This window comes from Sylvia atricapilla, chromosome 6 (assembly GCF_009819655.1).
Source record: "Sylvia atricapilla isolate bSylAtr1 chromosome 6, bSylAtr1.pri, whole genome shotgun sequence".
NCBI lineage: Eukaryota > Metazoa > Chordata > Aves > Passeriformes > Sylviidae > Sylvia > Sylvia atricapilla.
The window spans coordinates 355,996-376,138 of record NC_089145.1 but is presented as its reverse complement, the minus strand read 5'-3'; the positions used below and the strand labels follow the sequence as shown (position 1 = coordinate 376,138).

Sequence of the window (20,143 nt, the reverse complement as noted above, 5' to 3'; positions counted from 1 at the left end):
CAGAAATCACCTGGGTCTGTCAGTAAATCTCCCATCTTGGTAGAGTCAGAATGTGGCCAAGACCCAGGCTCCAAACTAGAAGGATGTCCCTTAACATATTTCAAAACAAGGCTCTCAACAATAATAGCTATAAAACAGTTATAACACTGCAAACTGTTAGAACACAGTTGTCTGAAGTAAGCAAATAAGATCCAGGACAAAAATTAATCAAACCATACAGAATCTCATTTTCTCTGAAGTTTCTTTCAACATAGACATGCTCACTGGAAAAAATCACAAGCATAGCAGCTCAGAGGAAGCTGTCGATGAAGATCAGATATTTTATCCTGGAATCTTAAAAAGTACTTGAGGATTAAGAAACAGCAGTGGGTCAATTCATATAGAAAGTATAAGGACAAATGAAAGAGCTTAATTAGAGAAATACACAGCATAACTAGCAAACTAAAATGAGATTTCAAAATCATCATTTGCATTGGTAAAAGCAAGGCTTTTAAGGATTTATGGGTGCCTCTGCTCATCTGGACACTGCCTTTCAAGAGCTTGTGTGAGTCAATCTAGAAAGGCACCACAGGCCTCAGTTTTGCTTTGCATCATTGTGGAGTGAGCATTCATGTGACCACCTGCTCGTTCAGCAGTGAGCAAGGCTTTTCCAGCAGCGTTCTTTGTGTCTTCAAGCACAACCCCAGGCAGTTCACCTGCCTGGTCTTCAGGCTTATCATGCAGAGCATCTCTGCCTAGGTGAGCTATGGTAACACAAGCATAAGGAATGCCCACAAAATCTTCATTTAACCTGTTGAGAAGCTTCCTCCACTCCAGGTCCCACAGGATGGACTGTGAATTGGATAAAATCATGGAAGGTCACATTGCGACAATCTGCTGGAACAAGCTCATAAGAATTATAAGTAATTTCCATCACATTATTAAAAGAAGAAGAAGTCAGTCTACTATCTTTTGCTGCTTATCTAAGTTCTTTAATACCATTATGTGCCATGGTCTCATATTGGGGATTTCAATTATATCTACCATATCTTACAGGCATGGCTAGGAATTTTTCAGTTGAGGAATCAGAATCCTTATCTTGTCTAGGATTTCCTTTGATATCAGACCAATCAGTTAAGCTGATTGGGTGAATTAGTCTTGGAATTGTCTCCTGGAGGGTTCCCTGCTTTTTCAGAAGCCGAGGAAGCCTCTGGTTTGGATTGGGGCAAATCAGGACTCTGTGTTAAATTTGTGGGAGCAGATTTAGGTAAGGCAGGCCGACCCTTTGAGCTTATTCCTAAGCCAGGAGCAGTGACAGGATCTGTGCTGTGAGCATCGGCTGTGTCTGTGACTGTGGCCTGAGGACCCTGGGCTGTGGCTTCAGGCTGGGCACTGGGGCTGTGGTTTCAGCCTGGGCACTGGGGCTGTGAGTTCAGCCTGGGCACTGGGGCTGTGGCTTCAGGCTGGGCACTGGGGCTGTGGTTTCAGCCTGGGCACTGGGGCTGTGGTTTCAGGCTGGGCACTGGGGCTGTGGCTTCAGCCTGGGCACTGGGGCTGTGACTTCAGGCTGGGCACTGGGGCTGTGGTTTCAGGCTGGGCACTGGGGCTGTGGCTTCAGGCTGGGCACTGGGGCTGTGGTTTCAGCCTGGGCACTGGGGCTGTGGTTTCAGCCTGGGCACTGGGGCTGTGGCTTCAGGCTGGGCACTGGGGCTGTGGTTTCAGCCTGGGAACTGGGGCTGTGGTTTCAGGCTGGGCACTGGGGCTGTCCGAGCCGAGGGTTAGAGGAAGTCTGAGAACTGCCCATGTTGTTAACAATGGAAACTCCCTCTCCTCTGCCGGGGAAGGAAGCGGGGAGGGTGTGCCGGGGTTAGAGCAGCGGGTAGGAGCCAGCAAAAGGCGCCTGGACTCTGCAAACTGCTTCAGCACCGGAGGTGATGCAGGGAGCTGCGGGCACAAAGGCTGAGAAAGCCGGTTAAATGCAGGAAACTGTGGCGAAGGCAATACAAAAACGAAAGAGGGCTGCAGACGGGGCTGTTTTGGGTTGTACTGAGTTCACAAAGCTCATGTGTGGCTGTGGGGCAGGATTAGAGCCGCAGAGAGGGCTGTGGGGGGCTCAGGGGCTCTGTCGGGGCATGGAGGAGAGCGAAGCAGTCACGGTGACGGCTGGGTAGGACGGGAGATGAGAGGGTTGGTCACACAAGGAGGAGGGGACACAGTCGCGGCGTCACCAAACTAGGACGCGGAGAAACTCTGAAGCTCGAGCGGTGAAGCTGCGCGTGTAACAGGAGGAGCGATGGGAAAGGCGGCAGGCGAAAGGGGAGAGAACGGAGACTGCGGAGCTGTGCCCTGTGCGCTCGGGGCGGGAGAGGTGAGGAAGAGGCTGCAGAGGCTGCAGAGAGGGACTTTGGATAAGGGCACGGAGTGACAGGAAAAGGGGAATGCTTTCCACAGCCAGAGAACAGGATTAGGTGGAATATTGGGAGGAAATCCTTTTCTCCTGGGGTGTTGAGGCCCTACTACAGGTTCCCAGAGATGGTCATCCACCCCATCCCTGGACGTGTTCCAGGCCAGGCTGGATGGCATTGAAAGAAACCTGGTCTAGTGGACAGGCTGGTAACCTGTCCCTGCTTGCAAAGGGGTGAGATCAGGTAAAAACAACCACAAGTATTCCTAAGACTGAGGAGGAAGAGGAAGAGCTGTGGTGAAGGGCTGGAAAGGGGACCTCAGAACCCCAAAATCTATTTTTCAATTGCTTTTATTGCATCCTCAAGGGTACAGGCAGTAAATAATGTGAGTTCCTATGCTGATAACCTGGCTGCAAGCATGTCGTGGTTTGACACTGGCCAAACACCAGGCACCCACCAAAGCCCTTTGCTCACCTTCTCTTGCTCTCAGCTGAGCAGAGGAAACAAGAATTAACAAAGGGCTCAAGATTTGAGATGAGGACTGGGAAAAAAACCACCCTAAGACTTAAAAAAATATTGGTTCAAATTTAATGGTATTAAGTAAATTTGTTATTAACAGAGTCAGAGGGTGGTAATGAGAAGTAAAATAAAACTTCAAAACACTTTTTTCACCCCAGCCCCTCCCTCCTTCCCACTGACAGCGCAGAGAGACAGGCCACGGGACTTCGGTCAGCTCATAATTTGAGATTTTCTTCTGTTCTCTAAGGGAGAGCAGTTCTTTTCTGCCGTGTCATGGGGTCTCTCCCAGGGGAGACACTTCTCCATGGACATCTCCAGTGTGGCTCTAATCTCAGGAGCAGCACTCCTGACAAAACTGTTCCAGCGTGAGTCCCTCCCACGGGCAAACAGTCCTCTCAGAATTGCTGTGCTGTGGGTCACTCTTCCCCGTGTGTAGGCACAGGAAGAGGTTTTTGCCCTCCAGCGTCAGGCGGGGCTGATTTAAACCGCCTTTGGGGAGCGCGGCCCGGAGCGGGCACACAGGGGCAGGGCGCGGCTGTAAGGGCACGGCAGTCCCGGGGCGGTTCGCCCAGGCAGGGCAAGCGGGTGGGCTGAAGGTCCTTTCTTTTACTTTGTGTTCTCTTGGCTGTTTTTTGGGTTTTTCTTAGTAATGGCTGGTACACGATCCAAAGCTGCAGTTAGTGACAGTGTATGTAGCCGGGTAGAATGCTCCAAGAAGGATGTGTCTGTCCAGAGCCAATCCTGAGAGGAGGGTTTAAGCCGTGTGAACAAGTGAATGATCTCCTTTTGTTCGTGGCTGAGCTCAGGGAGGAAGGTGACAGTTTATGGTTCATTTGGCAACTTCTGTCAAGGATAATAAAAAATCTTTTTACAAATCTGTTAATGGTAAAAGGAAGGATGAGACCAACCTTTGTTATCTATTGGATGCAGGAGGGAACCTAGTAACTGCAGAGGAGGAGAAGGCAGAAGTGCTTAAGGCCCTCTTTGTTTCAGTCTTTCGTGGGAAGATGGCTTGTCCTCAGGATAATTGTCATGCTGCCTTGGTGGACAGTGTCAGGGAACAGAGTGGTCCTCCTGATATCCAGGAGGAGGCAGCCAGAGAAGTGTTGAGCTGTTTGAATGCCTCCAAATCTCTGGGCCCAGATGGATCCACCCCAGGGTGATGAGGGAGCTGGCAGATGAGCTTGCAAAGCCACTCTCCATCATTTACCAACAAACTTGGCTCACTGGTGAGGTTCCAGATGACTGGAAACTGGCCAATGTGATTCCCATTCATACAAAGGGTGGAAAGAAGGATCCTGGTAATTATAGGCCAGTTAGCCTGACCTCAGTACCAGGTAAGATAATGGAGCAGTTTATACTGACAGCTATTATGCAGGACTTACAGGATGGCCAGGGCATCAGACCAGCACGGGTTTAGGAGGGTAGGTCGTGTTTGACCAACCTGGTCTCCTTTTACAACCAGGTGACCTGCCTGGTGGATGCAGGCAGGGCTGTGGATGTTGTCTGTTTGGACTTCAGCAAGGCCTTTGACAGTGTCTCCCAGAGCACACCCCTGGAAAAGCTGGCAGCCCATGGCCTGGACAGGAGCCCTCACTGCTGGGTTAGGAACTGGCTGGATGGCTGGGCCCAGGGAGTGGTGGGGAATGGTGCTGCATCCCGCTGGGGACAGTCACCAGTGGTCTGTACACCTCAGGGGTCTGTCCTGGGGCCAGTTTTGTTTAATATTTTTACTGATGACATGGATGAGGGTATTGAATCTTTCCTTAGTGAATTTACAGATGACACTGAGCTGGGAGCATGTGTCACCATGCTGCAAGGTAGGAGGGCTCTCCAGAGAGACCTGGATCAATTGGATGGATGGGCAGAGTCTAACAAGATGAAGTTTATCAGTCCAAGTTTCCAGTCTGTCCTGGGTTGTAGTTTAGGATGTATTCTATCACCATCTTCAGTTAATGGCCCATCAATGCCTTGTGCATGACTCCCAGAGGGAGTTCTCTCTCTTTAATGCGCCATCAAGGCCCTCTTCCATGACTCATCATCCCATTGTGAGATGCTCCGTCCACGGGGAAGAGCCAAGCATTCTCACCTGGATATAAGCTGGGATTTGGGACAGTAGAAGCAGCCCTCACCCACTGGATTCCCAGAGGACCGGAGCTACCAGACCTTTCTACAAGATTCTTGTTTCAGGAAGACCACCTCGTCTGGACTGTTTCCATCACCCTGATCAGGTTGTATTCTGACTGTGTCACTGGTTTTTCTTTTTGTATTTATTTTATTTTATTCTATTTTATTTTCCTTTTCTTCTCATTAAATTTTATTTCTGACTTAGAGCCTCTTACTTGGTTTGTTTTTTAAACCACAACACAGTCCTGCACTTTGGCCACAGTAACCCGTGCAATGCTCTAGGCTGGGGTTGGGGTGGTTGGACAGTGCCCAGGCAGAAAGAGACCTGGGGGTTCTGGTCAATAACCAACTGAACATGAGCCAGCAGTGTGCCCAGGTGGCCAAGGAGGCCAATGGCCAATGGATAAGAATGGTGTGTCCAGCAGGAGCAGGGAGGTCACTCTGCCCCTGTCCTTGGCACTGGTGGGGCCACACCTCGAGTGCTGTGTCCAGCTCTTGGCTCTCACTTTGGGAAGGACGTTGAGACTCTTTGAGCACGTCCAGAAGAGTCAACAAGGCTGGTGAGGGGCTTGGAGCACAATCCCTGTGAGGAACAGCTGAGGGAGCTGGGGTTGTTTAGCATGGAGAAAAGGAGACTCAGAAGTGACCTTATCACTCCCTACAGCTTGCTGAACGGTGGCTGTATCAGGTTGGTCTCTTTCTCCAGGCAGCAACTGACAGAACGAGAGGACACAGTCTCAAACTGTGCCAAGGAAAATGTAGGCCAGAGATCAGGAAAAAGTTTTTCACAGAAAGGGTAATAAAATATTTGAATGGTCTATGTGGGGAGGTGGTGGATTCACCATCTCTGGATGTGTTTAAGAAAAGACCAGATGTGGCACTTGGTGCCATCAGAGATTGGCTCTGTCAGACAGTGTGGAGGCTTCTGGCAGCTTCTCATAGAAGCTGCTTTCTGTGGCCCTCCACTGCTACCAAAACCCAGGCTGTGCCAAACCAACACAAAGCGACTGTTTTCTGTCCTTCCCTTGGGCTGTGTGAGCCTGCATTGGAATGAAAAAATCGGAATTCTTGGCTCAGTTGTGCTTCCTTGGGCCCAGGGCAGGTTTGTGCAAGGATTCCGGAGCTCTTCCCTGAATGGGAGTTGTTTGTGACAAGCAGCCAGGTGTTTCACCAGCACTGCCAGCATTCCAGTGCCACCAGCAGCCCTCTGCTCCTGGAGGGACAATGGCCCTCAGAGAAGAGAAACAAGAAATGGCAGAAACCGGTCAGGTAGGGGGAGGAAGTCAGAGAATGGGACATTGTCCAGGGAAGAAATCTTTCTAATCAGGAGGAAAGGAAAGAGGACCCATTCTATTCTTCCAGTGGAGTTTAGACAAAATAATTTCCTTGGTATTAAAAAAAAAAAAAAGAAAAAATAGGAAAAAAAGGAAAAAAAGAAAAAGAAAAAAAGAAAAAGAAAAAAAAGAAAAAAGAAAAAAAGAAAGGAAAAAAAAAACTAACATAAATCAACTCCCCCCCCAAAGAAACCCAAAAAAGCACAGAAAAAAGCCCCACTAAAAGGAACAACTAAAACAAAGTGAAACTGTAATGTAACCAAAGATAGATGCAATTTCCTACATCTCAGTGGCCACACCAAGTTTTTGAGAAAACAACAGCGGGACAGGGCACAGAGAGAACCAGCAGGAGGGGAATGGGGAGCTCCTGGTGATCTGGGCACTTTCTCCTTCACGTACTGACCTGGGAGGAGCCGCTTTAGGATATGGATCCCAAAGGAGCACGAGGCACCAGGAACCAGCGCTGATCTGCACAGACCCCCTTTGCCTGCTGCTGCCCCACTGGGAACAGGTCAGTGCAATGTTTTCCCTCCTCCCCACCCCACCTCCCTCTCCTCCAGCAGCTGCTCTGCTCCTGCCACCCTCTCCCGGTGACCGCAGGGCCCTCCCCAGCTCCCCCCTCCTCTGCCCTCTGCTTCCCTTCTGCATCTTGACATGGAAATCGGCTGAAATCAACTTTCTAACACAATGGGAAGCATTAGGAAGCAGGAATTCTTTACCTGCACAGGACACACAGAAGGAGCTGTCTTTGATCTGTGTGTGTGACAGGAATTTACAACAGGGGGTTTATCCATTACAACCACACATAGTTACTGACATGTGTTTCTAATTGTGAAAAACGAGATTCACTTTTTATGTAAGTTTTAAGAAATAGGTTTAATAAAAGATAAGACAATTAGGAGATAAAAAAGCAAAGTACAGCCGGCTGGGTGACTTGGCATTCAGCCAAGCCCACACCCTGCTATTTCAGAGACTTTCTTTAAATATACTTTCTATTGTACCAATCTGTTGCATACTCATATTTTTCCATAAAGTAGTTTCCATATTCCAGGGACTGTTTTGCATGGCCCCTCCTTGGGTGTGCCTTTTTAATCTGCGTGTTTCTGGGCTGTATCTTCATTATCACCACCAGCTCGGGCCTTGGTCTGTGCTTCCTTCAGATGGTAGAGGCTGATAGTTGGTGTATCAATAGCAGAGTCTTTTTACATGTTCACTGGATGTTATCCCAGCCAAACAGACTGGGATAATATCAGACAGTTTAAGCACACTATATCACTACTACCACTATGCCTAATTTTCTTTACTAACAGCAGAAATAAAAACTTATATCCTTACCACAAAGTTATTAATCATAGAGCACACACCTTGTAAAAAGCAAACTTTATAATAGGCATTTATAACACTAATTTAACACATAAACATCCCTTTCCTGGAACTATTTTCCTTGTGTCCTGCTCCTACTGGAAGTCCCATTATGACCCTGGAGGATCATTCAGAGGGGTCTCTGGTGGTCACAGTCACTGTGTGCTGTTATATTAAAGGTGATCTTCCCTTGAACTTTTGCTTTGGCCATGTGCTGTTGCTGCTTGTGACACAACTTCCCCAAAACCACTGCAGGTCTCCTTCTTTGTTTCTGCACTGGCTCAGGGCACATCCATCATCCTGTGTGCTCCTGAGGAGCACCTTGGAGCTGGGCTTTCCTCCTCCCTCCTGGGTCCTAGAACACTGTGGCCAGGAGGAGCAGACACACTGCCAGGCTCCCATGTGGAGTTGGGGAGGAGGGGGGCTGTCAGGGGAAAATGCAGCCCTGGGTGGGATCTGGGGGGTCAGAGCAGTCTGGAGGGGTCAGGAGAGGCTCAGAGGGGGTTGCAGGGGCTCTGGATGCCGGCAAACCCAGAGGAGAGCAGAGCCTGACAGGCCACACTGAGAGTGGGGGAGCGGCTGCTGTGTGGGAAACCTGTGGGATGGGGTGGGGTGAGGATGGAGAGTGGGGTGGGAATGGAGTGCAGAGATGGGAATGGGACAGGACAGGAAGCAGTTCATCTGTGTGTCCTTTGGCTCAGGGCAGGTTTTGACAATGATCAAGGAGCCGTTCCCAGAATCGGAGTTACTTCTGACAGGCACCCTGCTGTTTTATCAGCACTGCCAGCATTCCAGTGCCACCAGCGCCACCAGCAGCCCTCTGCTGCTGGAGGGACCATGGTCTCTCAGGGCAGAGAAATGAGGAATGGTAGAAAGCTGTTGGGAGAGGGAAGGCAGTTGGACAATGGAACATTCTGCAGGGAAGGCATGTTTCGAATCAGGAGGAAATGAGGAGATATTTGCAAAACAATTCATTTGGAACTTTTGAGAAAAGTCATTTCCTCTGTAGAAAAAAAAAATATTACTCTGAGGAACTGAAATTCTGATGTTGACGAAGATGCAATTTCCAACTCCCCCGTGACTGTGCTGAGCCTTGGGAAGCAGCGACAGGACAGGGCATGGAGAGGAGTTAGAGGGACAGGAGTGGGGAGTTCCTGATGATCTGACACCTTCTGCTTCATGTTACTGACCTGGTAGGAGATGCTTTAGGATATTGATCCGAAAGGAGTAAGAGATTCCTGAAAGTGCCACTGATCTGCACAGACCCTTTGCCTGCTGCTGCCCCACTGGGAACAGGTCAGTGCAATGTTTTCCCTCCTCCCCACCCCACCTCCCTCTCCTCCAGCAGCTGCTCTGCTCCTGCCACCCTCTCCCGGTGACCGCAGGGCCCTCCCCAGCTCCCCCCTCCTCTGCCCTCTGCTTCCCTTCTGCAGCCCCTGATGAACAGCCCAACCCTCCCACCACCCACTCCCCCCCCACCAATTGCCACTGCCCTCCTCCCCTGCACATCTCACTCCTCCCCACTGAATCCTTCCCACTGCAGGAGCTGCAGAGGAGCCACATGGTCCATCCCGGGATTCTCCAGGCACTGACTCCCCATCCACTCTGACCACAGCCAGGGGCCACATCCCACTGCCTGCCCAGCGTCCATCCATGGAGGTCACCACTGTGTCCCCATCTCCTGCCTCACCCACTGAAGGGGACGATGTGTGTGAGATAGATGTCACCAACGTGGCCATACACAGTGTGACACTGCTCATCAGCCTCTGTGGGCTGCTTGGGAATGGGGCTGTGCTCGGTCTCCTCAGGCTTAAAGTCCATAACATTCACATCTTTGACCTGGCTTTTGCTGACTTCCTCTTCCTGCTCTTCACAGTCCCTGCCGCCCTCCTGTTCCTGGTGGAGGACGTGTCCTGCTCTCCTCTCGTGCCCCTGCTGTATGTGAGTTTTGTTTTCCAGCTCTCAGTGGTCTCCTATTACTGGGTGCTCTTCCAGCTGACGAACATCTATCGTATAGTGTTAGTGTTTGAGCGCTGCTGCCACTGCGAACTTCCCGAGCGCCTGTTGTGGTTGGTGGGCAGTGTCCGATTCTGGGCCTTCTTTGCTCTCTTCACTGTCATTCCTGCAGTGACAAACCTGTGCCCGTCACACCAGCAGGAGCACTGCCAGGCAGCTCTCATCTCAGTGTATGCCATCATCCTGCTTCTCTTTGTTGTACCCGAGGTCATTTCCTACACAATAGATTTCATTAAGGCCAAGTGGGGCTCTAAGAAGCAGCGACCCAAGAGGCGTGACATCATTATCTTCATCATTTTGTTCTTCATTCTCCTTCTCAGCCTCTTCAATTTCCTGCAGCAGCTTGGCTACATTGTTTTGTCTTCCCAGCTTGTGTTCCTGCTCAACTGCATCCACAGCTCCATCAAACCCTTCATCTACTTCCTGGCAGGAGGGTTCCCGAGGCCCTGCTCCCTGGGGTCCCTCCGGAGCTCCCTCCAGAGGGCCTTTGATGAGCCGAATAAAAAAACTGCCCGCAGCAATGATGCCCCCATGGACACAGGGGTCTGAGCCTGGTGATCCCTTCCACTGCTCTGCTGAAGGAGCCCAGGAGAGTGCCTGAGGGTTTCCTTGAACCACCTGATTAATGAATATCCACAGGATCCCCTCCCTGTGGTGGTGTATTCCTGCAGGAGAAGGGAGCAGGGGCAGTGCCTTGGGTGATTTTTGAGGGGTGCCCTGCAGGGAGCACATTGGAGCATCGCTTTCCTCCTCCCTCCTGGACCCACATGGCTCCAGGCAGAGCAGCTGGGCTCAGTTCTGTTCCCCAGCTCAATTCTCCATGGAATGACCCTCATTGCCTCGGCCCCAGGGAATGAACTCCATCTCCTTTGGCTACTCAGATGAGTTTCATGGTGTTTCGAGGGATGTCTTGACTTGCAAGGAGTGTGACACGCTAAGCCCTGCGGACACACTCAGCACAGGATGGCTGTGATTTCCTAAATCCCTGCGGGGCTGCTGCCTCTCGATGGCAGGAGAGGGTTGGGATCACACGGAGCATCCTTCCCCTTCTGTCTGGCAGAGCCGGCCCTGCATTCCCAGCTGATGGGAGCAGACACCAGGTAGGGCTGCAGAGCTGGGGAGGGACAGCAACATTCCCTTATTCTTTCAGTGGGAATTTGTCACATTCTTTCATTGCAGAATGAAATCATTCTGAGTAAAGTGCAGGGTCGACGGGGAACTCCACTGAACCCTTGTGCCTGTGATGAAAAAGGATATGGAATATAGAAATTCACATCACCAGATGCTTGGACCGTTGAATTTCACAGGAATTAGGGGGTTATGATGCTTTTCTGTAGATTGAGGCCATCCTCTGGTTCTCATCAAAGTCCAAGGAAGCCCTGGAGCACCTCCATCCTTAACCTGGCCACCTTCAGGAGGAGCTGAAGAGCGACTCTGCACAGCAGCTTCAGCCAAATGCCATCTTGTACTCATCTTTGGTTTTTTATAACTACCTGTAAATTAAGTTTGCATTTATGTCTCTTTTTTGTGTCCTATGTGGTGACTCTGAATTCAAAATTTGTTGAATAAATGATGTCCGGGCTTTGCTACAGATCCTGTTCCTGGTGAACAAAGTCAACAAATGGCTCATTTCTCACTTCCCAGAAAATTTAGAGCTTTTAATACCTTATGGGCATCTCTTAATTGAAAAAAAAAAAATAAATAAACAAAAAAAGATGGCATGACCAGGTGGTACCCCAATGAGGGGTCACTGATTAGGCTGAAGGAGAAGAGTCTGACCTTGTTTCCTCTCACAGCCCGGAGAACTTCCCCACAGTGGACTCACCTCACCTCACACACACCAGCTGCTGTCCCTGGCTCAGGATCACAAGAGGTTCCCTGGAATGGTCCCTTGGGAAAGGGGAGCAAAGCCCACGGGCTGAGCCCCAGCAGCGTCCACAGCGGGGTCTGTCCCAGCGCCTGCCACAAGCCCTGTTCTCCCTGCTGGCTCCTGTTCTCCAGGGCTCTCCCAAACAGGGAACGGTTTCACATCCTCTGATGGGATCAGGGCTCTGCTTCTAATCTGCTCTTGGCTTTCTCCAGGAAAGGGGGGACAGGAGAGAGCCTCAGCAAGGAGACCTAATGTTAAAGCGGTTTTGCAGGGGGCAAATAGGCCACTGAACAACAGAAGCGGTATGATTCCAGCAGAAGCCGTTTAGTGCTTACTGCACATAGCAGATACAGATTGTAGGTGTGCCTGCGGCTGCCGTGGTCCCGTTGGGATGTGTCCAGCTGCAGGTTATCTGGGGTCGATCGCGTTGTTCCTGGCGGTGGCTGCGCTCCCTCCGGCCGGCCCGGCTGCCTCGGGAGGGCTGTCAGCCCGGGGCCGGGCCGGGCTGGCGGGGCGGCGAATCTGTCCCTTTTGCCGGGACAGGATCGTTTCCCGGCTCTTGTATTCCTTCTGTTCCCGGGGAACTTCCCGCGCCCTCCTGCTCCCGCCCCGCTCCTTGCAATAACAGAAGCGGCCAGAGGCGGCGCTGTACATGGAGGCTCCGCGCCTCGGCGGTCACCGAATGGCGTCGGCGGTAGTGCGCATGCTCCAAGTGGGGCGGCGGCATCTCGTTGTACGGAAAAGAACGAGAAGCGGCCCTTCGGCCGTCTGAAACGTCTGTGAAGGGCGCCGCCATTTTGCCGTACGGACGGCTGTGCTGCACATGCGCAGTGCTGCCGAAGGACGCCGCCCGATTCCGCGCCGCGTTCGAAATGCGTCCGCTCGGGGTCGGGGCCCGGCCCGGGCCGGGGTCACCCCGCGTGGCCGAGGGGAGAATCTGCAGGACTGAGCGAGCCACGCGTGGGGCCGAGGGAGGCCGCCAAAGGTTCGCCGGGACTTGGCGGGGTCGGTGACGGGCCCGGCAGGGCCGAGCGCGGCTCCGGTTTCGGCGGGGACTCCCCGCGGTTTCTGCGGGGGGCGCTCACGGCACCGCTCGCTGGAACCTCGGACTCGCTCCGAGCTTCACTAAACACGCGGCACGGAGGGAGCAGAGAGCTGTAACTTCTGCCTTTAGGTAGCTTCGGGAGATCTTTACTTACCCTGAGCAGTAAATGTCTTACTTCTCGCTCAGAAGCCAAACGGGAGCGCGATCCCATCGAAGTCTCGGAATGACAATAAACATCCCTTTGCTGTTGAAGAGTTCGGAGCCGGGCTCAGTTCCCCCGGTGCCCGCGGAGCCCCGCGGACAGGCTCCGCTCCGGCAAAGCCGCCGGGCCTCTGGAAAAACCCGCGTCCCGGGACCGCGAGGGAACGGCTTCGGAACTTCGGCTCCGGGGAAGGAGTTGTGTTTCGGGAATCTTGTCCTGTTCCTGCCGTGTTCGGCGCCCCGCGCGGAGCCGCGGCCCGGCCGGGGCTCGGGGGTTTCGGAGGGATAAAACACTCCTGGGGTGGCAAAAACTCCTCTCTCCCGGCCCCATTTTAATAACCCCTTTCGGCCCCCCGGCGATAAACCATCCCTTTGTCAGAAAGGATCACTTGGAGGAGCTGTAACGCGGCTCCCTCTTCCTTGGCCGAAGCCTTCCCCATCTCCTCCAGCCCCGGCCCCTCAGCTCTGGGATCCAGTGAACTCGCCGCAGCTTCGTTTCTCCGGAGTCTTTCCCCGGAGGGTTCCTGCTTTCCTACTCGGAGTTTTTGGTCCGGGGCTTTTCCTCGGGAGGCTTCGAGCGCCCGTTCTCCGAGTGCAGTCCCTGGATTCCCATCCCCGCGGCCGAAGGCGGAGGCGTCAGGCCGGAGCCGCCTGCCTTCTCCGCTCCTGCCGCGATCAGTGTCCGGAGCCCTGCTCCGCATCGACACCGCGCGTTCTTCTGTCGCCGGGCTCAGCACCGCACAGGGGACACGGGCACCGAACGACAGAACCGGAATGATTCCAGCAGAAGGCGTTTATTGATTTCTGCACATGGCAGATACGGATTCTAGGGCTGCTGTCCATCCACGTGGGCAGCTCTGGCTTGGCTGAGCTGCTTCTTCATGAGGCCAGCCAGGACATCCAAGTGGTCAAGTGTCCATCCTCACCTTGTCCTTCCCCTACCTGGGGTTTGTGTTTCTTGCAGACATTTTCTCATTATCTCTTCTTATTTTTGATCCTGATGTTTTCTCATTAGCCTTGATGAATTCCTGAGTGCTCTAACAACAAACTACAGGCGGTTTCCTAACTTACTCACAACCAGTTTGGCTGGTTCATCAGAATGGTGTGATATACAGACACACTGCTACACAGTTTCTCTCTATGTCAGTTTCCTCCTTAAATTTTAAAGAAGTCCCAATCCCACAATCTTGTCTTTTGGCCTACCTGAACTTGCCCACTCTCTTTGCTGGGGTGGATCTTTAGAACTCGGCACTACAAATGTGCTGCTAAACTTTGAGTTCGGTTCAAATCTGATTTTGCCACTTGTACACCACAATTTCAGTGGTACTTCACCTTCACCACAGTTTCCAAGAGGATTCACGGAATAATAAATTCTGTGTGTGAGCTGGAGCACAGGCACAGAGCCGAGGGATGATTTAGGATTCCTGAAATGTCATTTCTCCTGAGAAGAGGCAAATCAATGCTGCTCTCTTGGCTAAAAAACCTTAGAAAGTTAGAGGTTTCATCTAAGTCATCTTCTACACTCTCCTAGGAGTCAGACAGCAGCCTACAGTGAATGTCAAGGAATTCCTAGAAAGCTGAAGTGAGATGATTCCCACCCAGGCTGACATTCCTCAGGGATCTGGGATGCTCCTGCTGGAAACTGGAGTGTGTGGTGGCCCTGGGACCAGAACTGTCACCTCTCTTCCCTGCTGTTAGTGTTTGTGTCCCCAGCTATGGAATCTGACATCCCCTCACCAGGTCAGTCCATTCAAGGACAAACACTTCATGATCCATTCTCTGAGGGGGCTCCAGGAGAGGTGGAGAGGGACTTTGGACAAGGGCACGGAGTGACAGGACAAGGGGAAATGGCTTCCCACTGAGAGAGAGTGGGTTCAGATGGGATGTTGGGAAGAAATCCTTCCCTGTGAGGGTGGGGAGGCCCTGGCACAGGTTGCCCAGAGAAGCTGTGGCTGCCCCATCCCTGGAAGTGTCCAAGGCCAGGCTGGATGGGGTTTGGAGCAGCCTGGCACAGTGGAAGGTGTCCCTGCTGGCAAAGGGACAGTATGGGATCAGGTGAAAACAACCACAAGTGCTCCCAGGGCTGAGGAGGAGGAGGAGGAGCTCTGGTGAAGGGCTGGAAGGGGGTTCACAGCAGCCTGGTCTCTAATAGCTGGGATTGCATCCTCAAGGGGATTGGCAGGAATTGGGGTGGGCTCTAAGTGCTGACAGTCTGGCTGCAAGCAGCTGATGGCTGTCCTTGCCTTGGGCTGTGGGAGCCTGCACTGCAATGAGAGAAATGGGAGCCCATGGCCCAGGGGTGCTCCCATGAGCCCAGGGCAGGTTTTGGTAACGATTCTGGAGCTCTTCCCAGAATGGGAGTTGTTTCTGACAGGCAGCACTGCCAGCACTGCCAGCATTGCAGTGCCACCAGTGCCACCAGCAGCCCTCTGCTGCTGCAGGGACAATGGCCCATCAGGGAAGAGAAATGAGGAATGGTAGAACCCTGTCAGGTGAGAGAAGGACAGTGAAGAATGGGACACTGTCCTGGGGAGGAGTGTTTCTAATTAGCGGAAAAGGAAGAGCCATTCCCCAGTGTTACAAACAGGTGTTATGGTGGTTGGCTCTCACAAATCTTGAACGAATCTTATGTGTGTTATGATGTTAAAAGAAGCTCTGTTAAGGTTTGGAGTGTTTCTAATGTGAGTTTTGTGTTAATGCTGAAAGCTGTAATGCTGAGCTGGGACCATTGCAGGGAGTCAAAGGCAGGAGGAGTGCACAAGCTCCGGGCAGGCGGGACAAAGGAGCAGCCCTGTGGGAAGAGTGGGATATGTGAAAATGTGGGGTTGGCTTAACCGAGGCTATCTATGGCTTGTTACTGTTGTGGGTGTGGTGTCTCTGGCCGTCCCTCTGGAACTTGTTTTGTTCCTGGTTGTAACTGAATAAACTGTTTAAAATTTTAAGAACCGAGTTGTCGTTTCTCACAACAAAGAAAAATACCACTTGATTTGTAGAGGACAATAAAAAACTTAATAAACCCGAGGCTCTGGGAGTCTGATGGAGCCAAAACTGTAAACCACTTCAGTATTCCCCATGACCGCTCCGAGCATTGGGACACAGCATCAGGAAAAGGCACGGGTGGTGCCATGGGGACTGGAGGGGGGAGTTCCGGGTAAACTGCGCTTCCTTCTTCATGTCACTGGGCTGGGAGGAGCTCCCTTAGGATGTTTATCCCAAAGCAGTACGAGGTACCAGGAAGCACCGCTGACCTGCACAGACCCCCTTTGCCTGCTGCTGCCCCACTGGGAACAGGTCAGTGCAATGTTTTCCCTCCTCCCCAGCCCACCTCCCTCTCCTCCAGCAGCTGCTCTGCTCCTGCCACCCTCTCCCGGTGACCGCAGGGCCCTCCCCAGCTCCCGCCTCCTCTGCCCTCTGCTTCCCTTCTGGATCTTGACATGGAAATCGGCTGAAATCAACTTTCTAACACAGTGGGAAGCATTAGGAAGCAGGAATTCTTTACCTGCACAGGACACACAGAAGGATCTCTCCTTGATCTCTGTGTTTGTGGTGACACTTTACAAACGGGGGTTTTATTCATTATAACCACACATAGTTAATAATGCGTGTTTCTTATCTAATACACAGACATTACTTTCCTGGAACTATTTTCCATGTGTCCTCCTCCTACTGGAAATCCGGTTGCAATCCTGGAGGATCATTAAGAGACATCTCTGGTGGTCACATTCCCTGAGTGCTGCGATATTAAAGGTGCCATTGCCTTGAACTTTTGCTTATTCATATGCCGTTGCTTCTCCTTACAGGAGCTTTTGAGAGAATTCACTTTCTCTGTAGAAGAAAATAATTAATAACTCTGAGGAAGTGAAATCCTCACATAGCCAAAGATGCAATTTCCAACCCCCCGTGACTGCAGCGAGGCTTGGGAAGCAGCACCAGGACAGGGCATGGAGAAGAGCAAGCAGAACAGGAATGGGGATCTCCTGGTGATGTGGGCACTTTCTCCTTCGTGTCACTGACCTGGGAGGAGCCGCTTTAGGATATGGATCCCATAGGAGCAAGAGGTGCCCGGAGGTGCCACTGATCTGCACAGACCCCCTTTGCCTGCTGCTGCCCCGCTGGGAACAGGTCAGTGCAATGTTTTCCCTCCTCCCCACCCCACCTCCCTCTCCTCCAGCAGCTGCTCTGCTCCTGCCACCCTCTCCCGGTGACCGCAGGGCCCTCCCCAGCTCCCCCCTCCTCTGCCCTCTGCTTCCCTTCTGCAGCCCCTGATGAACAGCCCAACCCTCCCACCTCCCTCTCCCACCCCACCATTGCCACTGCCCTCCTCCCCTGCACATCTCACTCCTCCCCACTGAATCCTTCCCACTGCAGGAGCTGCAGAGGAGCCGCATGGTCCATCCTGGGATTCTCCAGGCACTGACTCCCCATCCACTCTGACCACAGCCAGGGGCCACATCCCACTGCCTGCCCAGCGTCCATCCATGGAGGTCACCACTGTGTCCCCATCTCCTGCCTCAGCCACTGAAGGGACGATCTGTGTGAGATAGATGTCACCAACGTGGCCATACACAGTGTGACACTGCTCATCAGCCTCTGTGGGCTGCTTGGGAATGGGGCTGTCCTCTGCCTCCTCAGGCTGAAAGACCGTAACGCCTACATCTTTGACCTGGCTTTTGCTGACTTCCTCTTCCTGCTCTTCACAGTCCCCTCCGCTCTCCTGTTCCTGGTGGAGGACGTGTCCTGCTCTAATATCATGCCCCTGCTGTATGTGAGCTTCCTTTTCCAGCTGTCAGTGCTCTCCTACTACTGGGCACTGTTCCGGATGATGTACACCCGCAGTATGATGAATTTGTACGAGGTCTGTCGCCGCTTGTGACGTTCCCGAGCGCCTGCGATGGTTGGCAGACCTTGTCCAATACTGGGCCTTCTTTGCTCTCTTGACTGTCATTCCTGCAGTGACAAACCTGTGCCCATCACGTGAACAGAAGCGCTGCAGGGCAGCTCTCATCTCCATGTACACCCTCATCCTACTTTTGTGTGCTGCTCCCATGGTCATTCCCAGAACAATCAAATTCATTAAGGCCAGGAGGGGCTCCAAGAAGCGGAAACCCAAAAGGCGTGACATCATTATCTTCATCATTGTGCTCTTAATTTTCATTCTCAGCCTCTGCAATATCCTGCAGCAGCTTGGCTACACAGTTGTGTTTTCCCAGGCTGTTTTATTCCTCAACTGCATCCAGAGCAGCATCAAACCCTTCATCTACTTCCTGGCAGGAGGGTTCCCGAGGCCCTGCTCCCTGGGGTCCCTCCGGAGCTCCCTCCAGAGGGTCTTTGATGAGCAGAAAGAAGAAGCTGCCCACAGCAGTGATGCCTCCATGGACACAGGGATCTGAGCCTGGTGATCCCTTCCTCTGCTCTGCTGAAGGAGCCCAGGAGAGTGCCTGAGGGTTTCCTTGAGCCACCTGATTAATGAATATCCACAGGATCCCCCTCCTTGTGGTGATGTATTCCTGCAGGAAAACAGAGCAGACACATTGCCTTGGGTGATTTTTGAGAGATCCTCTGCAGGGAGCACATTGGAGCATGGCTTTCTCCATCCTCAGACTGGCCACCTTCAGGAGGAGCTGAACAGCGACTCTGCACAGCAGCTTCAGCCAAAATCCATCTTTGTCCTTTTGTACCAACTCCTAAATTACGTTTGCATTTATGTCTTTTGTTTGTTTCCAATGTGGTAAGTCGAAACCCAGACTCTGTTGAATAAACAATATCCATGCTTTGCTACAGAGCCTGTCCCTGGGCAACAATGTCAACAAAGGGCTCATTTCTCACTTCCCACAATGTTTATAGCTTTTAATATGCTACAGATTTCTCTTAACTGAAAAAAAAGGCATGACCAGGTTTTACCCCAGTGAGGGGGCACTCATTAAGTAGAAGGAGAAGAGTCTGACCTTGTTTCCTCTCACAGCCTGGAGAACTTCCCCACAGTGGACTCACATCACCTCACTCACACCAGCTGCTGTCCCTGGGTCAGGACCTTCAACAGGTTCCCTGGAGTGAAGTTATGGGTTGATCCAGTTTGTTGTATTTTGGGGTTTTTTTGGTTGGTAGAGTGTTGCTCTGCTAGGACCTTAAAATTCTCTGGAAGGGACAGAACCCCCTTTGGGGACAGGTTCTGGATTGACACGCAATTCTGACCACTCAGAAAACGGAATTGACTTTTGATAGTACCCCTATAAAAGCTGAAGGTGGGTTTGAGACCTCCTCTTTCCCCCATCTGGTGACCAGGTCACACGTGGGCAGCTGGGGAGGGCCACGGTGGGGATTGGGCAGGCTGTGGCAGGGCCATGCCCCTTCCCCCCCGGCTGCCGGCACTCCTGGCCCGTGGGGAGGATGGGATCTCCCCCCCACCCTGCACTGGGCCTCAAAGAGCAGCTGTGAACAGGTCACACTCTGAGATGGAGGGGTGGAAGAGAAGGCGCCCACCAGCCCCCACCAGCGTGGCTTTGAAACATCTGCACCTGCCAGGGCAGAGTTCACCTGACCACCGCAGGCCTGGGCACGCTTTAACTCTGTCCTGACACAGACTGAGACTTGCTTAAACTCCAACCCTTCTCAGAGAGGGGGAAACGGCCAAATGGAGACATGTAAGGGATAATATGCAGATCTCAAAGCCAGTAAAGGAAGAGTGACTTTTAAGCGATAGAGATGACAAGTTGCCTTGGTTCTAGGCTGAAAATCTCCTATGGGTTATGGTAACAGACTGTAATATGCTAGAATAATCCTTTAAATACAGGACAATATGAATTGGGGAAATGATTTGTGGATTTGAGCAAAAGTATCTGTGATGGACTGAGTGAATATTGAATTAGAAGCTGTGATTTGGGTGATCCCGTGAGACATGTGAGACGTGTGCATGCCATCAAACAGGCCAAGAGGGTGAAGCCCCCATGGGATGGTGGGCAGTGGTCCAAATATAAGTATGGAGAGGCCTGGCAGATTGACTCCATCACCCTTCCCCAAACCCGCCAGGGCAAGCGCCATGTGCTGACCATGGTGGAAGCCACCACTGGGTGGTTGGAGACCTGCCCTGTGCCTCATGCTTCTGCCTGGAACAGCATCTTGGGCCTGGAAAAGTAAGTCCTGTGGAGACATGTTACCCCTGAGAGGATTGAGTCTGACAACAGGACTCATTTCAAGAACAGTCTTATCAATGTCATGAGTGGGTGTACCATATTCCCTTATCACACACCAGCGGCTGGGAAAGTTGAATGATGCAATGGCCTGCTTA

The 20,143-nt window shown here is 52.1% G+C and overlaps 2 protein-coding genes and 1 pseudogene across 2 annotated transcripts in view; all 3 read left to right on the top strand.

The window, feature by feature from the left end:
- LOC136362080 (mas-related G-protein coupled receptor member H-like) overlaps positions 1–11,333 on the top strand; it is a 30,444-nt gene extending 19,111 nt beyond the window's left edge. Inside the window, exon 2 of the transcript XR_010743732.1 lies at positions 10,761–11,333. The gene's annotated coding sequence lies outside the window, so the exon portion shown is untranslated. The remainder of the gene's footprint in view (positions 1–10,760) is intronic.
- LOC136362073 (mas-related G-protein coupled receptor member H-like) lies at positions 6,660–18,638 on the top strand (annotated as a pseudogene).
- On the top strand, positions 8,479–18,638 carry LOC136362089 (mas-related G-protein coupled receptor member H-like). The gene is made up of 3 exons (XM_066320356.1): positions 8,479–9,022; positions 9,270–10,454; positions 18,413–18,638. The coding sequence occupies exon 2, from the start codon at positions 9,380–9,382 to the stop codon at positions 10,289–10,291; it is 912 nt and encodes a 303-aa protein (XP_066176453.1). The 5' UTR covers positions 8,479–9,022; positions 9,270–9,379; the 3' UTR covers positions 10,292–10,454; positions 18,413–18,638.
- Positions 18,639–20,143: the final 1,505 nt, after the last annotated feature.

Coding starts and splice junctions, on each gene's coding strand:
- LOC136362089 (XM_066320356.1), top strand. CDS start 9,380: ATGGAGGTCACCACTGTGTCCCCATCTCCTGCCTCACCCACTGAAGGG.